The sequence below is a fragment of the Hyposmocoma kahamanoa genome, unplaced genomic scaffold, assembly GCF_003589595.1.
Source record: "Hyposmocoma kahamanoa isolate Upper Pololo Valley unplaced genomic scaffold, ASM358959v1 86, whole genome shotgun sequence".
Taxonomy (NCBI): domain Eukaryota; kingdom Metazoa; phylum Arthropoda; class Insecta; order Lepidoptera; family Cosmopterigidae; genus Hyposmocoma; species Hyposmocoma kahamanoa.
Genome location: NW_020654289.1, coordinates 17,006,134 through 17,027,996, shown reverse-complemented (window position 1 = coordinate 17,027,996; position 21,863 = coordinate 17,006,134). Strand labels below are relative to the sequence as shown.

Here is a 21,863-nt window from a genome sequence, read left to right as displayed (position 1 = left end):
TCGAAGTTTGCATTAGAAGTTTGCGATAATGTAGTCGCTATGTTCGAGTTTTAGAAATCGATTGGTCATAGACAAAAAAGTTTGGTAGATTTGATGCTAGTGTCTTCTTCTTTGACCCCAACCTGTTTACATGAATCCCGTTTCGTAGACATTCAAAGTAATCACAAACGCTTAATTTGGTAAGTACACTAACACAATACGGTAAGTGTAAGTAACAAGAAAGGACAAAACTTAGTTGATAAGTTGGTAAATACTGATAATATATAATCTACTTTAAGCGCAGTAGATACACCGTACAGCAGTATAAATAATCGTAAATGTAAACGTGTGTTACCTCCGGTAGATGTAGCGGATATGTTTATCAGTATGCATTCAGGCGTGGCGCCCAGGATCGTTTACGGAACGGTCTGCAATTATTCTTGTTCCGTAATGTACCAAACGCTCATTGAAGCTAAATACTGGAATAACATTCACCTATGCTCTTGATAAATGATGGTGCTGACATGTGGGCTTACCATACCAATATTTTAATGATAGTAGCTACATTATTATGTTTCAACTGTATATTAACAGTGCCCTTCGCGGGCAGTAATTTGTGCTCAAGGTTTAATCGCGAAAGACAAAAGTGGAACGTCAGATCCTTATGTCACCGTCCAAGTCAGCAAAGTGAAGAAACGAACTAGAACAATGCCCCAAGAATTGAATCCCGTTTGGAACGAGAAATTTTACTTGTAAGTGTTTTTAACGTGGATTAATAGTTTTTACTTTTGTAGGAAGCCCCAATTAACCATTTAGATTGGAAATCAATTCCTATAGAATTGAGCCCAGGAATTTGAAGAATGTCTGCTTCTTATCATGTCGATATTTCTTTTGTTAACCGACTTCAAAAAAGGAGGAGGTTCTCAATTCGTCTGTGTGTACTTTTTTTGTATGTATGTTACGCGATAACTCCGGTATTTGTAAACCGATTTTCATGATTCTTTTTTTGTTGGAAAGGGGGTACTTCCACAGTGGTCTCATTTCACTTTGAAGAAAATCATCCACCTCGAAGGGTGGCTGTTCAAGCATGAAGATTCATTTTTATAAATAGCGCCTAACTTTAATTTAGGAGCAATTACTTTAATAGTTGATTTTGCTATTTCTCCAATTCAAGGCGTTTTTCTCTCAATATACTTTGAGTAGTGAGAACCGATTTTTATTATCTCCAGTGTCAAGTCCTGTATAGTGGGAAACTAGAAAACTAAAAAAAACTATATTTCAATAAAACTTAGCAAATAGACGTAATTTCACTTACTTTTGAGGTCGGTTTTTATAGTACTCTCTACTGAGACTATTTTATGACAGTATTGACTTTGAATAGTATGTTGCCACCTTGATTCCACGCTATCCATGGCCACATAGAGATCTTCCGTCGTACACGTGTTCGTGTCACTCATCGCACATCGCAGTCACTCTCATTTACAAGTCTAGTCTCTGCAGAGACCTTTAACGACTTTCACACGGGCCACCACAGATCGCATCTTGGTGGTAGTTGCTCTTGAGGGATGATGAAAGCAGGTGGTGGAGGGTTTTTCAGTTTCCACAGTACACATGTTTGTCGTTGTCATGAGTTTGTCGATATCAGTATGCAAAATCCACAATACCATCTCCTAATTTAAATGCAATAGGTTTCTACTTGACTTTGTTACATTAAAACAATGTGTTCTTGCAGTGAATGCCACAATTCATCTGACCGGATCAAAGTACGTGTTTGGGATGAAGATAATGATTTGAAATCCAAACTTCGACAGAAACTAACAAGAGAATCAGACGACTTCTTGGGTCAAACTATTATTGAGGTAAACAGACTACCTTTACCTTACGTTATGCCTTACTTGTGGTTTTCACTAACGTTTCTATTACTAAATACTATATTCTGAAGTCGGAATTTATCTTCGAAAAATATTAGCAGTTATTGACAAATAGAATTTATTGCCCATTTCATGAATATGCAAAGACACCGTATCTATTGACGAGGCAAAAGAAAGTCAATTTCAACAAAAAGATAATAATTTTCCTCAGGTACGAACGCTATCCGGCGAGATGGACGTGTGGTACAATTTAGAGAAGCGAACAGACAAGTCTGCCGTCTCCGGAGCCATTCGGTTGCATATCAACGTGGAAATTAAAGGTGAAGAAAAGGTGGCGCCATATCATGTCCAGGTAAGTGATTAATAACCTTGATTATTGCTGGTTCTTTTGTAAACGTTAACGATGTAAAATGAATAAATATAGGGATCAACGAAATGTATAGTTAAAAACTCCACTGCCAGATCGTGCAATGAGATTGTAAATTTATATCTACGTACATTGTAGTCTTTGAATAACTTGGAAAAAAACATGAATCTGACTTTGGTTGAATTATGATTAAGGTTACAATAATTAGTGACTTGTTTCAATAAAAATTAGGCTTTAATTTGAAAAAAAAAAAACAGATTGCAAAGCTTATTCTTTAAAAGGATTAAAGTCTTTGCAAGAATTTGTTACGGAAACAAGTATCCAACCATCGTAAAAAGATACTTAAATTCCAGCCCATTTAACGAGACTCCCAAACTAATCATAAACATAGAAAATATAGCTGATCTTAGAGCTACTCAACAAAAGTATCGAGGTAGCATCAAAACGTAATAAGAATACGACAGTAAAAAAAACCTAACTTTCCGGACCATTTACTTCTTTTCTTTTGTATTTCTCCAACATTATTACGTAACCAGTACATATGGTGGAGTCAACAGGTTGTGGAGGACATTGGCACCATGCCCCTTGGATGAAAGCCAGCTTAAGTAATGACTGTTGTTTCGCTACGTTAACACTGGGCAAATTGTAGCAGCTGGCAATTAAGTGATTTGAAATCTTTGTGTATCCAAAAGAAATTTGATTTCTTGACCGAACTTTTTTACGCGTTGAATCATTTAATTCAATCACAAAAATAAACGCGCTGGAAAATAAATATTAATTTAAGTTAAAAAATAAATTTACGACTTCAATCGTATTTTTAGCCGCTGTATTTAAAATTGTCCGAGTCGTTTATTACGATCGTACTTAAGTTAAATTTTGTTGAACAAACAATTGTACCTGAGAGTTTGTAGGGACCACCTAAACCCAGATGCGGGAAATAGAACGGGAGAACTTTTAGGGATAAATGTGAAAAGTTTTAAGGATGGCTAACCAAGCGAAATTGCTAGCTAATGTAAAAGTATAATTTCTTGTTCACATATTGTTCTCGTCCGCACTTGTGATTTTAGAACACGATAAGCACAAGAAAAAGATGTGATAAATAAAAATTATTTTATTGGATAATATATACGATGATGGATGCACGTCGCGTCCGATCGGCTGGTCTGGAAATCTTTGGGGGAGGCTTATGATCGCCAGTGGACGTCTCCCGGCTGATTATGGTAATGATATACAACGGTACACTATAATACAAAAGTCGTGTTAGCCTAATGGTAATTTTACAAGGAAACCGCTGTATTCAATAGGTATTTAACATATACCAATGTTTTTTTTTTAAATCGACTGAACTAAATATAACATGTATAGTATACAATATACATGTTTCAAATGACTTTAATTTCGTTTGTAAAGAAATAAATTCTAAAACCCGCGCAATAGAACTGAACCAAAAATAATAAAATAAAGTACAGGAAAAATTTTAATACGGGTTAAGGTTATATCGATTCTTATTAATGATGATGATAATACAAATTTTTCAAATGGGTTTACGGTTCATATACTGAGAACGATGGCAATGTACTCCACATATGTTGCCATACCGGTAATAGTGTAGATGACATGAATGAAATCAATTAACAACACCACACCTGGGATTGTTTGTTAAAATAGCGATCACAGACCTTTTTGTCAGAATGTTGACACCATTGAATACTATATAAGTAATTTTATTATTATATATTAATATGTGAATATGTATGTATGTACTTAATATTATTATTTATTGATATATTTACTTCATTTATGAGCAGTGTATTTATTTAAAACACTTTCATTACAAGATATCCCTTTCAAACTCTTAAATTTCTATTCTAAGGTTGCCTGGAAGAAATCGCTACTTAACAACAATGCCGCCCGTTGTACATTAGCTTGCTCTTTGATGCTTAGATCACTGTTCTGTATCATTGTAATGTGTAATGTGGAATAAAAATATTTCATTCATCCATTCATTCCATTGAGACGCTGGCCTAGTTACAATTTTGGATTACTGTGTTCCCGGGCTGGGAGAAATATTTGTATGACCTACATTTATTTCTCTCGTGAGTTTTGGGTGTAAATTGTGGTTGTCTATGTGTGTGCGTTATTATTATTATTATGAAGCAATCACGAGCTACTGCTCGTCAAGGTGATCGACTTTTCAGACGTAAGACTGGTTACTACGGTTTGTTTATCTCGATAAAGCTTCTATATCTTAAAAAAATTTGCTCAGTTAGCAACCATTGTTGAATATTATGTTAAAACAAAAGAGCTATCCTTATCAAAATGTCCAAACTTCGAAAACTGCACAATTTTCAAGATTGTTAAATGTGGCTTCGACTGAATTTATGTCAAACTCAGTTCTCAGAATTAATATTATTATTCTGCGAACTTCTTAATATCATACTTGATGATAACTGAAAGCTTTGGATAATGAAATCGGAAATATACTTCTTAAAATTTCCGAGTAAAGTTGCCCGCTTATCGGTATTTTACAGAATATATCACGGGGAGTGTGCGATGGAATTACACAATTTAATTCCGCCTTCCCCTTTTCATCATTGGGGGACTAGACGTTGGCTTGGATTCCACCCCTATGTTGTGGATGTTCCAAAGATTCGCAAGAAGCGTTACGCTTTCATATGGCGAACGGCTGTGGAGTGGAATTCCCTGGCTGCAGACTTGTTCCCCGAACGTTATAACTTGGATCTTTTCAAGGCGAGAGTGAATAGGCATTATTTCGGTGTGCATGCAACATCCTCGACCTCATCGTCACTTTCCATCAAGTGAGGTGGAGATCAAATGAGCATTTATTTTTTATATAAAGAATATAACAATGAAAAGGCAAATTTTACCTTTGTATTGAATACTCTAGATATTAAACTTTTAATTACTTCTATCTTCCGGTTGCAGACGGAGTAACTGAAATGGGTTGTGAAATCCAAATAATATCTGCAAAAGCAACACCACGAATTTAGCCAACTTACTGCAATATAACTTGAAATAACTTACAGGAAATATATGTGGAAAGTTTGTCGGTCTCTCTGTGTCATGTGCAAAGTCGGTTCAGCTGATGTGCAAGTATAATGTAGTACAGTTTCTGAGGAAATACCGTTGGGAATTCAATTTTGTATGGACTAGAGTACAAACTGTTTATTTGTTCTTGCACGATTTAGTTTGTCACCTTTCCGATGTCGGTATTGAAGTTTTGTGATCAAAAGTATAAAATTTTATTCTAAACTGTCACGTATGTTTAACGATTTTCATATTGTAGCGTTCTAGCACCAAATGGAGTCTAACATGCTGCCACCATTTTTAAATTAGTAAAAAAAAATCTTTTCATTTACTAAAATCGTTAAAGACACAGCCTTTGTGTTAATGCCAAATAAATATGGTCACAAATACAAACAATTCTTGTTAATATCAATTTTTTTATAATATCAAGTGACGGGACGAACGAGTCGTGCGCCTGATGGGAAGCTACACACCTGTCCATAACAGTTGCACTGCCACTCTAAGCTTTAAATCGCAAAGATTTGACTGGCACCGCCACTGCGCCCGACACCTTGAGACATAAGTTGACAGTAACATGTGAAAATATCACGAAAACGGCCCGTCTTTGTGGGCTATGACGGAGTGCCAAGAATAGTAACTTCGAGAAACTGTTACAACTTATTTCATTGTTGTTGTAAGTAGTCTAGTTTTAATATTATTTGTACCGATAACCAACCACACTACCCAATAACACTATTATTTGTACCGATACAAATACAAACATACATCAAAGACTTAACGAAGGATTTAATAGTTGTAGGAAATGGAACTCACAGCAGAGGTGCCCAAAATGCTGGCAAAGTTCCTGCTTTGTCTGCCTATGCCGTTTCGTACCACTGGTAGGTCTCATAGTCGGCCCGAAAATTTGCATATGTCTTGTAGAAAGAAAGGACACTAGGGTTTCTGATTGGTTGTTTTATTTACTGAAATATTCGTTATTTTAATTGTAATTTTGACGTTTGAAGATGTTGATGTATTTATACTCCGTCCAACCATTTATTTAATTTTTGAATTATGCATGCCGCTGAAGTTCCGTATTTATTGACATACAACCATAGAGAAAAAAATGCAATACTTCCCGGGCTCTTTTATTTTTTAATTTTAGTGAAGCGGCGTGCTCGTTTTGATATTTATCGAGCCATCATATTATGTAACCAAGATTATTCAAGCTGATAAATTTTATAATAATAATAACGCACACACTCAACATAGCCCCGCACTAGGGAAACCCTGGGTCGTGGGTGTCATGGACACACACTAACAGAAATAAATGGTGGCCATACAAATATTCCTCCCGACCCGGGAATCGAACCTGGAACCTTTGTGTGACAGGCATGGTAACCAACCGTTCGGCCACGAAGGCAGTTATTTTGGTACCTGTGTAATAAATTATAATGAAATGAAATAAATTTGAAATAAATATAATAAATTCTTATTTTTATTATAATGAATCGTCGGATTCTTCTCCATATGAACGGGAATCATCACTTGAATCCTTATTAACATTAATGATTAATTCTTGCACACACATTAATTCTTACACAAATTGTTAAACGCAACATCACGATTCCAATGAGACAATATCATCTTTTTAGAACCCGCTCACATACACGATTAAAACTTCTTCATAAATAAAATCGATTGTTATAAAAAATCGATTCGGAAACACATTAGGACATCACTAATGGATTAGAATTCGAGCTGTCAAAAGTTATATAAATGGTTGGACAGAATATAGACTCAAGTGTCATAACATTGGAGCAAGCAAACATCGTTTCACTGTAAAACCTTATCCTAGAATGCATTTACTCTGAATGAGCATTTAATGCATAACGTTAAAATGATTAAGTACCTTCTTGGCTGCATACTGCAGTCTGCATAATGCTTTAAGTTCAGAACTGGCGTGCAATTAACTTTGGATACAGATAAATTGTCTTTGTTATATCTCTTCTTGTTTACTTGACAATCTGTTTCTTGTTTCTCTATTGTAAGAAATTGTTGTTCAGTGTTATTCAGTCTTGTTGGTATTAAATTGTTGTTTCGTTTCATGAGAATATAGATAGTTATTCTTTTTCAATTCAATAAACTTTCCTTCCTCTTTCATTGTTGCTAGTCGTTTTTATTTTAGGTTTACTCTCGACTTTTTTTGACGATGTCCAAATTAACTAGCGGTAATTATTCTATTATATTTGACTTCAAATACAGTTCAAAAAATAAGTTTTTGACAAGAGTTTTGGTGATTCCAAGTACGCCTGTGTATAGTATTGAATGACAATGTATTAAGCAATGATAATATTTTTATCCGACTTCAAAAAAAGGAGGAGTTCTCACGCGATAACTCTTTGTCAACCGATTTTGATGATTCTTCTTTTGTTAGAAAGAGGGTACCTCAGTAGCAATTCTCTTTAAATTTCAAAAAAATATCCCTACTCTAAGAGTGGCAAACTAGAGGATGATCAGGTATCGCCCACTTTCTGGTAACCATTTCAATAAAACTTGGGAAATAGATGTAATTCCACGGACTTTTAAGGTCGGTTTTTTTAGTACTCTAAACCTCATATTAAATAAGTAGAGCAAGTAATAATAACATAGAAACGCATGGCCGCGTCCTGTCCCCAGAACATTCAAGTTTATTAAAACTTACTCGTGATATTAAAAGAAAAAGCGCGTTTGCTTTTGAAATGTCGACTTTTCCGACACTTTTAATGGAAAAGCGTTGTTAGTCCTAAAAATTTTACGCTATTTGTTTTTGGGTGAAATACCCGTTCAGGTTTTTCATTACACTTGGGCTCTTTCTTCTAAATATTATAAATCATTTATAATTTCTATGACCGTTCGTGTCAAAAGTTCTTATTATTATTTAGGTACATTAGTATGTCCGGGATGACCGTGACGCCTGAATTATGTTCAGGAAGTGGTTGTCATAAGGACTCAACTCCTGTCAATAAATCGGTATTACCGAAATTTGACTCACATAATCAAATTTTGATCGAGATAGTTACCAAAATTTAGATAAAATGGGTCAATGACATCTAGTGGATTTTTAGAGAATTATGTTATGTGGCAAATGATGATTTGAAATGATGATATTAGCAGTAAAGCTTCTTGTGAAAGACTTCGTCCAGGGTAGTATTGCCACCTTACATATTTCTGCCGCCCCGAGCAGTAATGTCAGAATTACTGTGTTTCGGTTTTGAAGGGTAAGGGTGCTGGTGAAATTACAGGAAAATGGGACTTGTCAACTTATGTCTCAGGGTGCCGAGTGTAGTGGAAGTGCCCCTCAGGTCTTTGCAATTTAAAGCTCTGAGTGGCACTGCAACTGTTACGGACAGGCATGTAGCTTACCATCAGTTGTACGGTCTTATTCATCCCATCATTTGATATTATAAAAAGACAATTTCTTTCTAAGGATGTATACTTATCCTACCCATAAAACTCTTCATGTTATATGCATTTTAAAAAGTAAAATCTTGCATTATATTTCTGGTTTTAGCACATTAAATAGGATAACGTTTCTATTATAAGGCATAAAACCCTGGTGACAAATTAATAAACTGGCTAAAGAACGTTTTTTAACAGTAAGCTTAAATATTGAAAATATTCGAATAAAATTCCTTGTTACGAAACAAAGTAGATTTGAAAATAAAACCAGAGCACAGATAGAAACTTAGAAAGCACAAGTAGAATGCAAGTTTTAAAAGCTTTCCAACTCCATCAATGCAAGTAATATCCGGAGAATTTTGTGTTAGTTGAACTTTAGTTCAAGGCATTGTTATGTAGTAATAATTTTCCAATTTTATCAGCCTTCGCACTAATGAATGTGTATTGAAATTATGTAAATATAATTTTTCAGTCCGTAACTAAGGAATGAATTATGATTTTATATGAAATTTTTTTTTTATATCATCAAGTGATGGGATGAATAAGACCGTCCGCCTGATAGTAAGCTACACGCCTGTCCATAACAGTTACAGTGCAACTCAGAGCTTTAAATTGCAAAGATCTGTTTGTCTGTCTGGGCACTACCATTGCGCCTGTCACCCTGACACATAAGTGGACAAGTCCCATGTGCCTGTAATTTCACCAGAACCCTTACCCTTCAAAACCGGAACGCGATAATGCTGACATTACTGCTTAGCGACAGAAATAGGTAAAGGTGTGTATATAAGAGAATATGCTTTATCCAAAATAAACGAGCTCTACTGCTCCATAATCAGACCTGTCTTAACCTCAGTATAGGTCATGAGCAAGAGCACACTTATATTTTATTTAAAAAGTACTTTATAGTATTTATAATAATCTAGTTTGATACAAAAACCACCAGTCTACCAGTCCATTAATTTTGTTTTAGTTTTAGTTTTGGTATTGGGTTTCGACGTATAATAGGATTTTCATAAAGATACGAACATGCCTGTATATGTTAATTTACAACTCTCTTATAGCCACTTTATATATATAGGTTTTTTACTTATTTTATCAAGGTGTTATAACTGGTTAGAAGTTTTGTGTTATATTTCTATTGATAACCTCGTTGGCTTAATAGTTGCACTGTGGTCACTGGATGAGGTGGTCGTAGTTTCAAATCCCGGTAGGATAAATTTGGGAAATGAACGTTTCGAAATTGTTTCTGATCGGACCGTTCCAGGTAATGCTCCAGAGTTTATTCCATCGGTCTGGTACCTATAGTACAGGTAATTCCCTAGTTTGTGTCCAGGTTGTCTAGCATATTATTATATTACTAATTATTACAATTGCACAACCAAATGCTGTTATATTTAAGACTAAGTCTGTCTACTTATTTTTTTCTAGTAATTTACCAAACATTGTACGAATTCATATTAACCCGAAAACAAAAGTTTGGCGCAATTGCTGGAACTAACACAAGCCCGACCAAACTTGGAGCTCGTGCTAGTTTATCTGCAGATTAGTGGACCATTAGTATTCAAGACAACAAGATACATGCTGTTACTCTGCGGTAGACGTTTAACATTTGTTAATTAGGACTGAATGTATTTCTGGTAGCACTGAACATTTGTAATAGCATTCATTTGATACAGTTGAGGTCGCTTCTGCATCTTCTTATACACATGGCCCTAACGCTAGACTTACCTACGTAAGTCTATTTTTAACCGACTTTAAAAAAAGAAGGAGGTTCTGAATTCGACTGTATATATTTTTTTGTATGTATGTTACGCGATAACTCCGGTATTTGTGCGCCGATTTTCATGATTCTTTTTTAATGGAAAGAGGGTACCCCAATAGTGGTCCCATTTAATTTTAAAGAAAGTCATACACCTCTAAGAGTGGCTGTTCACGCATGAAGATTCATTTTTATATATAGCGCCTACATTTTATTTTAAGGAGCAATTATTTTAATGGTTGATTTTGCTATTCTCTAATTCAAGGCGTTTTTCTCTAAATATACTTTGAGTAGTGAGAACCGATTTTTAATATCTTCTATTGAGTACAGTGAGAGGTACATTGAGAGAAAAACGCCTTGAATTGGAGAAATAGCAAAATCAACCACTAAAATAATTGCTCCTAAATGAAAGTTAGGCGCTATTTATGAAAATGAATCTTCATGCGTGAACAACCACCCTTAAAGGTGGATGATTTTCTTCTAAATGAAATGTAACCACTATGGAAGTACCTACCTCCTTTCCAATAAAAAAAGAATCATGAAAATCGGTTCATAAATACCGGAGTTATCGCGTAAAAATTAGTAGATAGAAAATAAAATGATAAAAATGAATTACCCCAATTACTTGATGCGTGAAATGGAATATTTATCCACAGAATAGATAAATCGAATTGGCTATTACGTATCTCGTGTCAATTAGAGTTCATACATCTTGTATGCGGGTAATTTTAATTTTTTTGTTTTTTTTTCATTATTATTTTGTTTTGAGCTTTGTGTGATGTTTTTAGAGTAATTGTTCAAATTTCGTTTCGTAGCTGTTGATTTTATGTTTTGATGTCGTCTTTTTGTTTGGTTGTTGTTAATTTTTTTATTTGTTGTATAGGTTTTTAGTAACTTAATAACGTGTTATGTATGACTGAATCCTTTTCATTTTGTTTATTATCTGTTCTTAAATTATTGTCTCTAAATCGATTCTCTTTTCATTACAAATTATTTCACTAAGACATTTAAATCGATTTTTATTCACTCGATTTTACATCACTACATCTCTAGAAACTTCAATCTCAAACGTCACCTTACCCATGCTGTATAAAATGAACTATAGTTGGTACCTAGTTGCTGTTGAAAAACTTTTTAAGGTCTATCCACACATACCCGGGCCGTGTCCGGGCCGTGGCTGGGACGTGGACGGGCCGTGCTCCGTCAGGGGCACAAAAAAATATCGTTGTGTATATTTTGTATGAACTCGTTCACACATGTCCGTGTCTGGGCCGGGGCCGGGACGGGCCCGCAGTCCATGCAAACTAGCACGCCCCGTCCACGTCCCAGGCACGGCCCGGATATGTGTGGATAGTCCTTTAGTATGTTAGTTACTTTCTGACATTACTTCATTCTTATTTGTTCGTAAATATTTGACTGAATGGACTTAAGAAATTTATATTACGGTTTTTTTATATGGGTTTTATTTTAATAGAGTTTTTACTTTCCACCTAGATAATTAAATAAAACGACCACAAATATAAAAGTATACAGTCTCCTAATTTTCAACGTTACTTAAATGCCTTAGTACCAATAAAATTACGTAATTCCAAAGAAGGGTAATAAAAATTCCACTCGGCGCTATGCATTGGGCTCATTTAAAACTCTCAAATTGGGTCCATAAAGAGATATGAGCAAAATTGAGTAAATTCCTCCATTTTCTCCCAATTCACGCACAACGACCATTTTAATATTAACTTTATGGCATATAAATACTTAATAACCTAATAGAGTAAATACCATAAGGTTGCTAGTTGATAGTCTTCGGACTGCGTCTCTTAACCTTTCTTTACTAACTAGATGAAAAGGTCACTGGGTCCAATTTCAATTTAGGAAACGTATTTTTCTTAATTGGTTCTGGCGTGGATATTCTACATTCGTATTTATAAAACTATGTTAGTTTCTTTGGTTTACATTTGTGTATAACATAACAGCTGTAATAGCCTAACGGTTTTACCTACCGCCTCTCAAGTAGAGGGTCCTGTGTTCGAATCCGGGCTTGCGCCTCTACGTTTCGAAATTCAGACATCTGCAAAGCATTTAAGATGTGTGTGAAGTTCCCAATCCTTATTGGGGTGGGAACTGTAGCCTCATTGTGAGCAGCGGTTTGTACCCAGTAGTGGGACTATATTTAGGCTACCTATTATTATTATTATTTTAAATGTTAATACAAAGATAGAACACTAAGAAAAAATACTTCGATCCGATGAGTGACGAAAAACTTTCATAAATTTCCAACAGATGGCGCTATGGAAGAAAGTTGTTAAAAAACAAAAAGAAAGATGCAAAGAGCACATAGATAAATTTGTAAGGTCTTCTGGTTTGTTCAGTAGCTCAGCACGGTGTGCTGATAGCGCTGTTTTGAATCCAGCCGGATCGAAAAATTTCTTATTGTTTGATCTTGATGTTAATAATACCAGTGGGGCAATTTCACAAAAGTATTCGAATATCGTGGTAGTAAAACATCGCGATATTCAATATACTTGAAATTACTATTATGATTATTATTACTATTATTAAAATATATACATATCTGTGGTTCATAAGTCAACGGGTTAAAGGAAAATGGCTTCGAATATTAAGTCTATACAACCTCAAAATGCTTTGGTTGATTCTACATAACAGTGAAAGTATTGAATAGATAACTTTGAAAAAAAAAATATAGTAAAATTATATATATACACTGATTATTTATATGTATATACGGTGTGAAAACACGATTCCTAAAAGTTATCCCGATAGAAAAAAAAAACGTAACTTACTTCGAAATTTTACAAGAAAACCGCCGTATTCAATAGGTACTATATACCAGGATTTTTTATGTCAATTGAACTAAATAGGACACGTATATTATACGATAACATTTTTCAAATAGCTTGGATTTCGTTTAGAAAAAAAACGCTTGCACGCTCTTTTACTATCGGGGTACACACAGACAATCCTGACAGGTTCTTTCATACATGCTCATCGGTTATGCTAACTCTTGACCTGGCCTATCTATTGGCCATCCCGAATTTTGCACATGATAAGTTCGCCTTGCTCGGCCCTTACCAACTAGCTCGCTCACTTTCGCCTTTTAAATCTATTACGTCAATCTTCTTGCATTCATTCTCGATACATTTTAGTAACAGTAGAAGCTCCTTGTGAAAGAGTTCGTCCGGGGAAGTGCTGTCAACTTACCTATTTCTGCCGCCAAACAGTAAAGTCAGCATGGCTGCGTTCCAGTTTTGAAGGGTTAAGTGGTGAAATTACAGGTACATGGGATTTGTTAGCCTGTCTCCGGCTGGCGGGCGGAGTGGCAGTACCACTCAAATATTTGTGACTTAAAGCTGTTTGTTAAGTGTTTTGGACAGGCATGTAGGCGCACCAGATTCTCGTCCGGTAACTTGATATTTTTAAAAAAACGTCCAAATCACCTACGCAGTCCTTTTAAATAATAATACCCAATTTATAAGGTTAAAAAACAATGTTTCCTAAATGAGTCCAGAACTTCCACATTATTTTTAATAACAATGTGACTGTCAGTTATACTAAGTGCCTGGTCTCAAACTAGGGAATTATGTGTAATATGACGACCAGAAGAAATTTAGTAATCACACCGGGATTCAAACCCAGGACCTTATCAACAAGCATTCATAGACCACCGAATTACCGAGTTGGTCGTTATACCGCTCGTAATATATGAAAATTACTTTGGGATTACAATTTGGACACACAGAGCTAATTGATAGACCGCAGGGTATCAAATTAATGGTATTTAATTGTACTAAATTAGCACGCTTTAATTACAAGGTAACAAGTGTCAACAAAGGCTTTTCAATTGAAAAGTCGACGATTTCAATTCCTCTGACGGAGTGTACTTGACTATGACTAGTGTGATACCTCTTGCTAACAGTGAAGGGAAACTTCGTAATGGAATTTGCACGTCGAGGAAGTTTCACAACCCTTACCAAACGTGTGAAGTCAAATAATCTGCACTAGGCCAACGTGGTGGACTGTACCTCAGCTTGACTTCAATTATTTTCCGGTGCCGAATCGGCTCATTATCATATTTCAGAATTTATTTTTTACAAACGAAATTAAAGCCATTTGAAAAATGGATATCGTATGCTATACGTGTTCTATATAGTTCAGTTGATATAAAAAAAAAACATTTGTATTTGTTAAGTACCCATTTAAAACAGCGGTTTTCTTGTGAATTTCGAGATAAGTTTCCGTTTTCTTTTCTATCGTTACAATTTTTAGGAATCGTGTTTTCATACCAATATACTGATCTTAATTTTTTTAATATATCATTTTCCAAACTGATTTATTCAACATTTTCGCTGTTCGGAATCAACTAAGGCCATTTGAGGTTGTTTCGACTCAGAAACCATACTCTAACGAGATAAGTATGCTAACTTGGTGAAATTACAGGCACATGGGGCTTGTCAACTCTTTGTGATTTAAAGCTCTGAGTGACACTGCATCTGTTATAGACAGGCGAGTAGCGAACCATTAGGTGCACGACTTGTTCGTCCCGTCACAGTTATTATTTAAATAAAAAAATATTCAACACAAAAAGTGAAACAATTGTTTAAATTTTATTTTAAGAAAAGGTAAACGTTAAAAAATAATATAAATTTGCTTAATTTGAGACTTCACCTGGCAAGTTTTCGCCGCTGAAGACACCGTAGCATGTAAAGGCGGGTATATTTTCGATTAAATATTATATAAAATTTTATTTATGCACTATATCGAACACTTACGACAGAAATAACAATGAAACCTGCAAACCTCAAACGACACACATACGACTATAATGCACTTAGCAATAAAGAATATTTTACTGTGTACAAAGAATAGGAAATTTCAACGAATTTATGATTAATACATTTTAAAATTTAAATAAACATAATCAGTGGCAACGTCAGTCTAAGTAAGCTCTAAATAAAATCTGCAAAGTGTGAATATTGATTCGAAATAAAAATGTTTTTTTTTCGGATCTAAATCGCGTGTATTTGCTTAAATACAACAACAAACAAAGCAACCAACCTTTCAGGCCCCTTACAAGTCTCATGGTCACGGCTGACTTATAAAGAGATCTGTAAAGGGCCCAAAACGTTGGTTTGTTTGAAAAAACATATACACGCCATTTAGATACCAAAAACATAGTTCTTTTCCAACGTGTAGGAATCAAAATCACTATGTAGACTTCGAAAAACTAAAAACTTAAAATGTTACTTCGCTTTTCATATTTTGAAACAGTAGTAAGCAGCTTTAGCTACTTTGAAAGGTAAGCGTGCTAGTGAAATCATAGGTGTACATGGGACTTGTCAACTAACGAGTGTTTCTCACGGGCTCGGTGGTAGTGATCAGATATTTGCGATTAAAAGCTCTGAGTGGACTGTAACTGCTTGCATGTCGTTTACCACCAGGCGTACGACTTGTCCGTCCCGTCACTTAATATTATAAAAAAAAACTTCTCTACCAGAATACTGCCGTCCTAATGGAATGTGCAGTAACTAGCATTTTTGACGAAATTGATGACTACACAATCGATAACACCAAAACAAGATCTATATTTGGCTCTAACTCACGTATCAATATTCCCATGGAAACCCTGTAATACAGGAAGTGAAACTTCAGTAACTTAGTACAATATATAACATTTGCTAATTTAATGTAATTTTTGAGTCAAATTTAAATCAATGGCGACGGAATTCTAGCATTAAACGCAGTATCTCATAGTTACTTCACTAATTTTACTTATGTTTTACAAAATCTACCACCTTAGAGCTAATTATAAGTGCAGTGTCTATTAGATACTGCAGTTATTATAAGGAAACCAATAACATTTTGTAGTGCAACTACATTCTACATTGTAATAAAACTGTAATAACTCGTATAGAATTATGAATTAGTTTCATTTATTTTAATATAACCGTAATATTCTGTTTATTTACCGCGTTCGTGAATTTCGTTTTTCTCAGAGGTTGACTGGTAGAGAATGCTTTTAGCATTAAGTCCGCCTTTTGTACCCTTTGTATTGTGGTCAATAAAGTTTAATAAATAAAAAAAAAATATAGATACTGTAGTTATAATTGGTGAGAAGACGACTCTAAGCTAGTGGCAATCGATTTCAAAAATTTTGTTAAATTCATCTACAAAACGTGTATCGTTAAAGCTTAATAACCGTTACACCACTAAACGGGAATTTCAGCGCTGCTTGATGATTCTTTTTTGTCGGAAAGAAGGTACCTCAGATGTAGTCCCATTTAAATTTCAAGAAAATATTCCACCTCTAAGGGTAATATTTGATTTGGTGGATGAATGACTTTTGAGGCCGGTTTTTTTAACCGGAGGTTAGGTTATGTAATACCTATTGATGAATATTGAAGAGGAAGGTACTATAATAGAGGGCTGTAGCTCAGATGCAGTGCGAGAGGTACTTTTAATAATATAAAAGCGGGATCATCTTAACACTTTGGTTTATTTTACCATTTTCATGTCTAGGGTTACAAATCAATCTTAATTAATATGTATGTCAAGCTCTTCTGTTTTCTTAACGTTCCAAATACAAAACTATAATCATTACCTATGTTCAGCCAGCAATCCTACTCATAGAGTACAGCCTAGTCTACAGTACGTACTTTAATTTAAAATTGTATTTTTCGGATTGTACTTGATAAAGTGATATTTTTTACCGTATACACTCCACAATAAAAAGTAACGTTTTTTTTGTAATCACTATATTCATACATGCTTATGTATACCAGTTGAGCTTAGTTAACATATGATTTTGTGTGTAACTTTAAAGCTTAGTTATTCTTGATAATGTTTTTAAATAAAAAAGTCCCGCATGTACATTTATAACAGACTTTTGTTAAATTCTGAACCTTTTTTGAGCAGTACAATGCAAATGCCACAGAAAAAAAAGTAAATTTTTCTCCAGTTGTAATGGTCAGCTCCAGACGGTTTGAGTGAGCATGAGACTGGTTTGTGCGTGAGTTCTAGTTGACCCGGTGCGCCTTACACACAACGAAAACAAGTTTCAAGTAGAAATAACCAGATACTTTATTTTAAATTTACTGTCATAACATGCTACATATGTTACGGTTCAATGTAAGGGTACAATATGAAGAACTAGTATTTTACTTCCCCGAGTTTACATTAGGAGTGTACAGATATGCTTACTGCGCTTATCAGTTACATATAAAAGGTTAACTTTAAGTATACTTAGAGCTAATACACTGCACTAAGAGTTTTTGAAAGTACATGAGTGGCACATGGACACGTCACTTATACGTCACTGACCTGGAGGTTACCAGATGCACTTTTAGGTTACATACCAGACCCGCTGCGAAGACAGCGTAGTTTCTATAGGAGTAACGCAGTTATATGTAGATGCCGACCACCCGTGGAGCTCATGACACGTGGTACGGCACAGCCGAACAAAAGTTACGGCGTATTTGTCTCAGCCATCCAGTTGATGGCGAGATTTGAAATTACAAGTACCAAAAAAATCCCATGCGGTCCGGTGACACGGGCTTACATCAGGGTTCGAAGACCCATCATTACGGCATCTGGCTATTCCTGGTTTTCCTTATAAAAGAAGGCATTGGAAGACTATGCCCCCAATGGGATAAATTACCGCAGAAGATGTAGAAATCAGGAACACCTTGCGAGCCGACGTGACGAACAGAAAAAAAAGCTTCCGCCGAATTCCTCCTAAGAGATGTTACCCGTGAACAACGCCACAGACAATTTATCGATTCATCCAGATGAAGCTCCCAAGTCTTATCACCCAAACCCGCCAGAATACAGGGCGATTTCAGGTTTACGTATATTACTTTATAGAAAGTACTTGGCAAACTTTCGCGGCGTTCGACATGGAAATATTAAAGAAAAGCTATAATTTACATGAAGCTCGACTACAGAAGTGAAATCGAGTTTATTGGTATGCAGCACTAGTATTCTGCGTTACCATACAAGAAAAATTAGCCAGTGTTGGTACTTTCAAAAATACGTCAAACTAAAGGGTACCCATTAACGATATTGATTTTATAGAAAAATCGTTCACCAACAAGTAATATACATGTGAATGGTTTAAATAATAGATTACACCAACACTTAAGAGTTTCAACTAATTTACTAAATATTTTTAAACTATAATGTCAAAATGACATTTTGTACAAGAATGGTAAAAAATACCAAGGAGAGAAGATAAATTTTGTTTTTGTTTTGTATTTAGGAGATCTACCAAAAAAAATGTGTTACACAGTGACACATAGGAACTTCTGCTGCCGGAAGCATAGGACGCAAAATCAACTTATGCATAATGAAGATGACGATGGGTCTTATGACGACGAATCCCAGTAATATTATATTTTTTGCAATTAATTTTCAATACAACGAAAACTATGTGTTTAAAAACAATATAATGACTTTAAACTGCTTTTTATTACATGTCAAATCGATAAAAAAAAAACAAAATAATTTTGTGCAACTTTTGAGGTGAAATACTCCTCTGTGCGTCGACCGCTTCCTGTGCGTAATGTAATATAAAGTGCGTAATATAAAGCTGATCTCAAGTAAAATAATTAATCAGAGAAGACTGAATGTTATAGCAGTTGTCATAGCATTAATAATAATAATTATATAGTTCTTTAATAGAGAAACGTGTTCTCAAATTATAGTTCCTCGACAAAGTAATTGTAATAAACTGAACTTTAACTAATTTCGTTAAAAGCTAAGGTTTGATTTTTTAAATATTGTTTATTGTCAATCGAAATGTGATTAAGGGTTTATATATCTGGGAATAATATATCTGGGATTTGAGCAAATAAATAAAACAGGAATTTTCTTTGTTTTATCCTAATTTTATAAATGTACGAAATTAATATATCTATATAAAATACTATATTTTCTCATCTCTTTATATTCCCAATCCAATTAACACTTTGTCTGACTTGGGAAATATAAATAGAAATCATATATTCCTTGTCTAAGCAGTTGTGTGTACAATAAATAGAGGGACTCGAACTCTTACCGTAGCCTATCATGTACGCTTGTATTAACAGTGGATTTACTCAGTCGTTGCTAACACCACAGAAGGGAAGGAAGCTAGAAAGAGGAAAGAAAAAAGTGAAGGGAGGAAATTAGGCCACCGATACTCTCAAAAACCTCAAGCAATGCAGCATGCTGCCACTTTATGTCGATGTTTAGTAAGAAAATACTAACAAATTGTGTTTAAAACATTAGAAAATAGCATCAATACGAAGTGTATTTTTGGCAAAAATTACAGTAACAAATACATATATATTATTATTACATATATTACATATATATATATATTATTATTAATTTGTTTTTGAATGTGTAGTTTCTAAATTAATTAACAGTACGATATTTAACTAATAATAAGTGCAGTATCTAAGGTACTTACTGCCGTTAATGTTAGGAGGATCAGTTGTGTTACTAGAGCAGTTTCTAAACATACTTTTGAAATATTATCATACATAACCTTAACATATATATACAAGTATGTCACCTTACAATTCTTCATTCTTTTACCTTTCTATTGATATATGTCATGTCGCTTTAACTTGCGTAGTTTTGAAGCTAGAGTAAATTTTAAATTATTTTCTTTAACCACGTTTTTCTAGAAAACAGGTTCGACTAAGTTACTGCACTCTTAGTTAGGAGGGCAGAATAGTTATTTTTAAATCCGTTTGAAGCATTGTATTGCATCAATATTGGATAAGTAATCGTATAGATGTAGTGTAATCTGTCATATGCATCTTTATGTAATAGTTGGCACTATACTGTGTTTCTGATCTGGTTGAATTGGTCCCCAATGGATCCCCATTGCGGTGATTTTCAAGTTGCGATCATTTCACCGCAAAATGCCAAATGACGCTGTAAATGTAATAGAAATTGTTATTTTAAAACACATTACTAAATTTTCACTCACTTATCTAAGTCGAATGGCCTCAAAACCTTTTACATTTTACAAAATGGGTGCCTTAATAAAGAATTACCTACTGATTTACAGGTTGAAATGGAGGGCATAACCTCAACGATTTGCCTAAGAAATCAGGCGCGACCTTAACAAGTCATAGCTTGTGAATACCAATTAGACTGTTTGAAATTGGATACTGTAATGGGTACCTTTTTTCCAGCTTTGTCTGTTTATAAGCAGTAAATAAACATATTGGAATAATTTGGAAGATTAACTATCGCATCCTTGGCGTAATAAGACCTAAATATCTGTGAAATATTAAGTAGCAATTAAACTCCTTGTGAAAGAGTTCGTCCAGTGAACATTACTGCGATCCGGTTTTGAAGGGTAAGGGTGTTGGTAAAGAACAGGCACATGGGATTTGTCAACTTATGTCTCGGGGTGATTGGCGCAGTGGCAGTCCCTCAAAACTTCGCGAATGAAAGCTCTGAGTGGCACTGCTACAGTTATCTACAGGCGTGTCGCTTACTCCAGGTGCACGATTTATTCGTTTGGTCACTACTACGGAAGAAAAAAAAACAAAGGAAGTGCCTTAAGCCTCGATAACTATAAGAACCGATATAGCCAAAACTCACACATTCTCAATTTGAAACAATAAATCTTGTTATTGATTGGTCGTAGTTTCAAATTTAAAAAGAAATAACAAATTCTGGATGGTTAATATAATTTAAACTTTACACTGTTGGCAGATCGTTGAAAGTTCGATACTATCAATACCTATTATACAAGTTACGACGTTTTGATATTATATTGAAATTTCTATTAATGTACTGTCATCTAGCGGTTTATTAAAGAATGCCGACGAGTTGGAGTTAAAAATTTAGTTTTCTGTACCATATAGCAGGAGTTTAAGCTTTACTTTCGTTTCTTGTAACAAAAAAAATATTTCGATGAACAGAAAATTGAAAATTTATTAAAATAAGTCTTTCCGATGATATGAAATACCACCACGGATAATATTTTAGGTGCGGCTATCTTTTGTGCACTCCAAAACAGCACAATAAGGCATTTTTCTAGGATTTTAGAGAATTTGCACGAAAGAATGACACAACCATACCATACAAAGCGAAAATGGCGGACTGAGCTCAGATAGGTCTTTCGAGACCTATAGTTGGCACGCGTCATATGCTAACCATTTTTACTGTATTTATTGTTCTGTGGTCACTACGTATCATGTAAAAGACAACTTTTTACGAGCGATGTTAAAAGATTATACGATAGGAAATGAAACTATTTTTCCGTATTTAAATCGCGTTTAAAACAAACCGACGTTTCAGGCCTTTTACAGGTCCCATGGTCACGGTTGACTGAGGTGGTACAGTCTTCAACCAGTTATGTCTAATATTGATGCAAACCACCCTATTTTTTCACTATAGT

The 21,863-nt window shown here is 34.7% G+C and overlaps 1 protein-coding gene across 5 annotated transcripts in view; it reads left to right on the top strand.

The window, feature by feature from the left end:
* Positions 1 to 21,863, top strand: part of LOC113234812 (protein unc-13 homolog B) — a 403,601-nt gene that overhangs the window by 320,172 nt on the left and 61,566 nt on the right. For all 5 annotated transcript variants that reach the window (XM_026470308.1, XM_026470309.1, XM_026470307.1 and 2 more), the window contains 3 exons: positions 590 to 731; positions 1,712 to 1,838; positions 2,062 to 2,202. In XM_026470308.1, the coding sequence (XP_026326093.1) occupies positions 590 to 731; positions 1,712 to 1,838; positions 2,062 to 2,202 (410 nt within the window). The remainder of the gene's footprint in view (positions 1 to 589; positions 732 to 1,711; positions 1,839 to 2,061; positions 2,203 to 21,863) is intronic.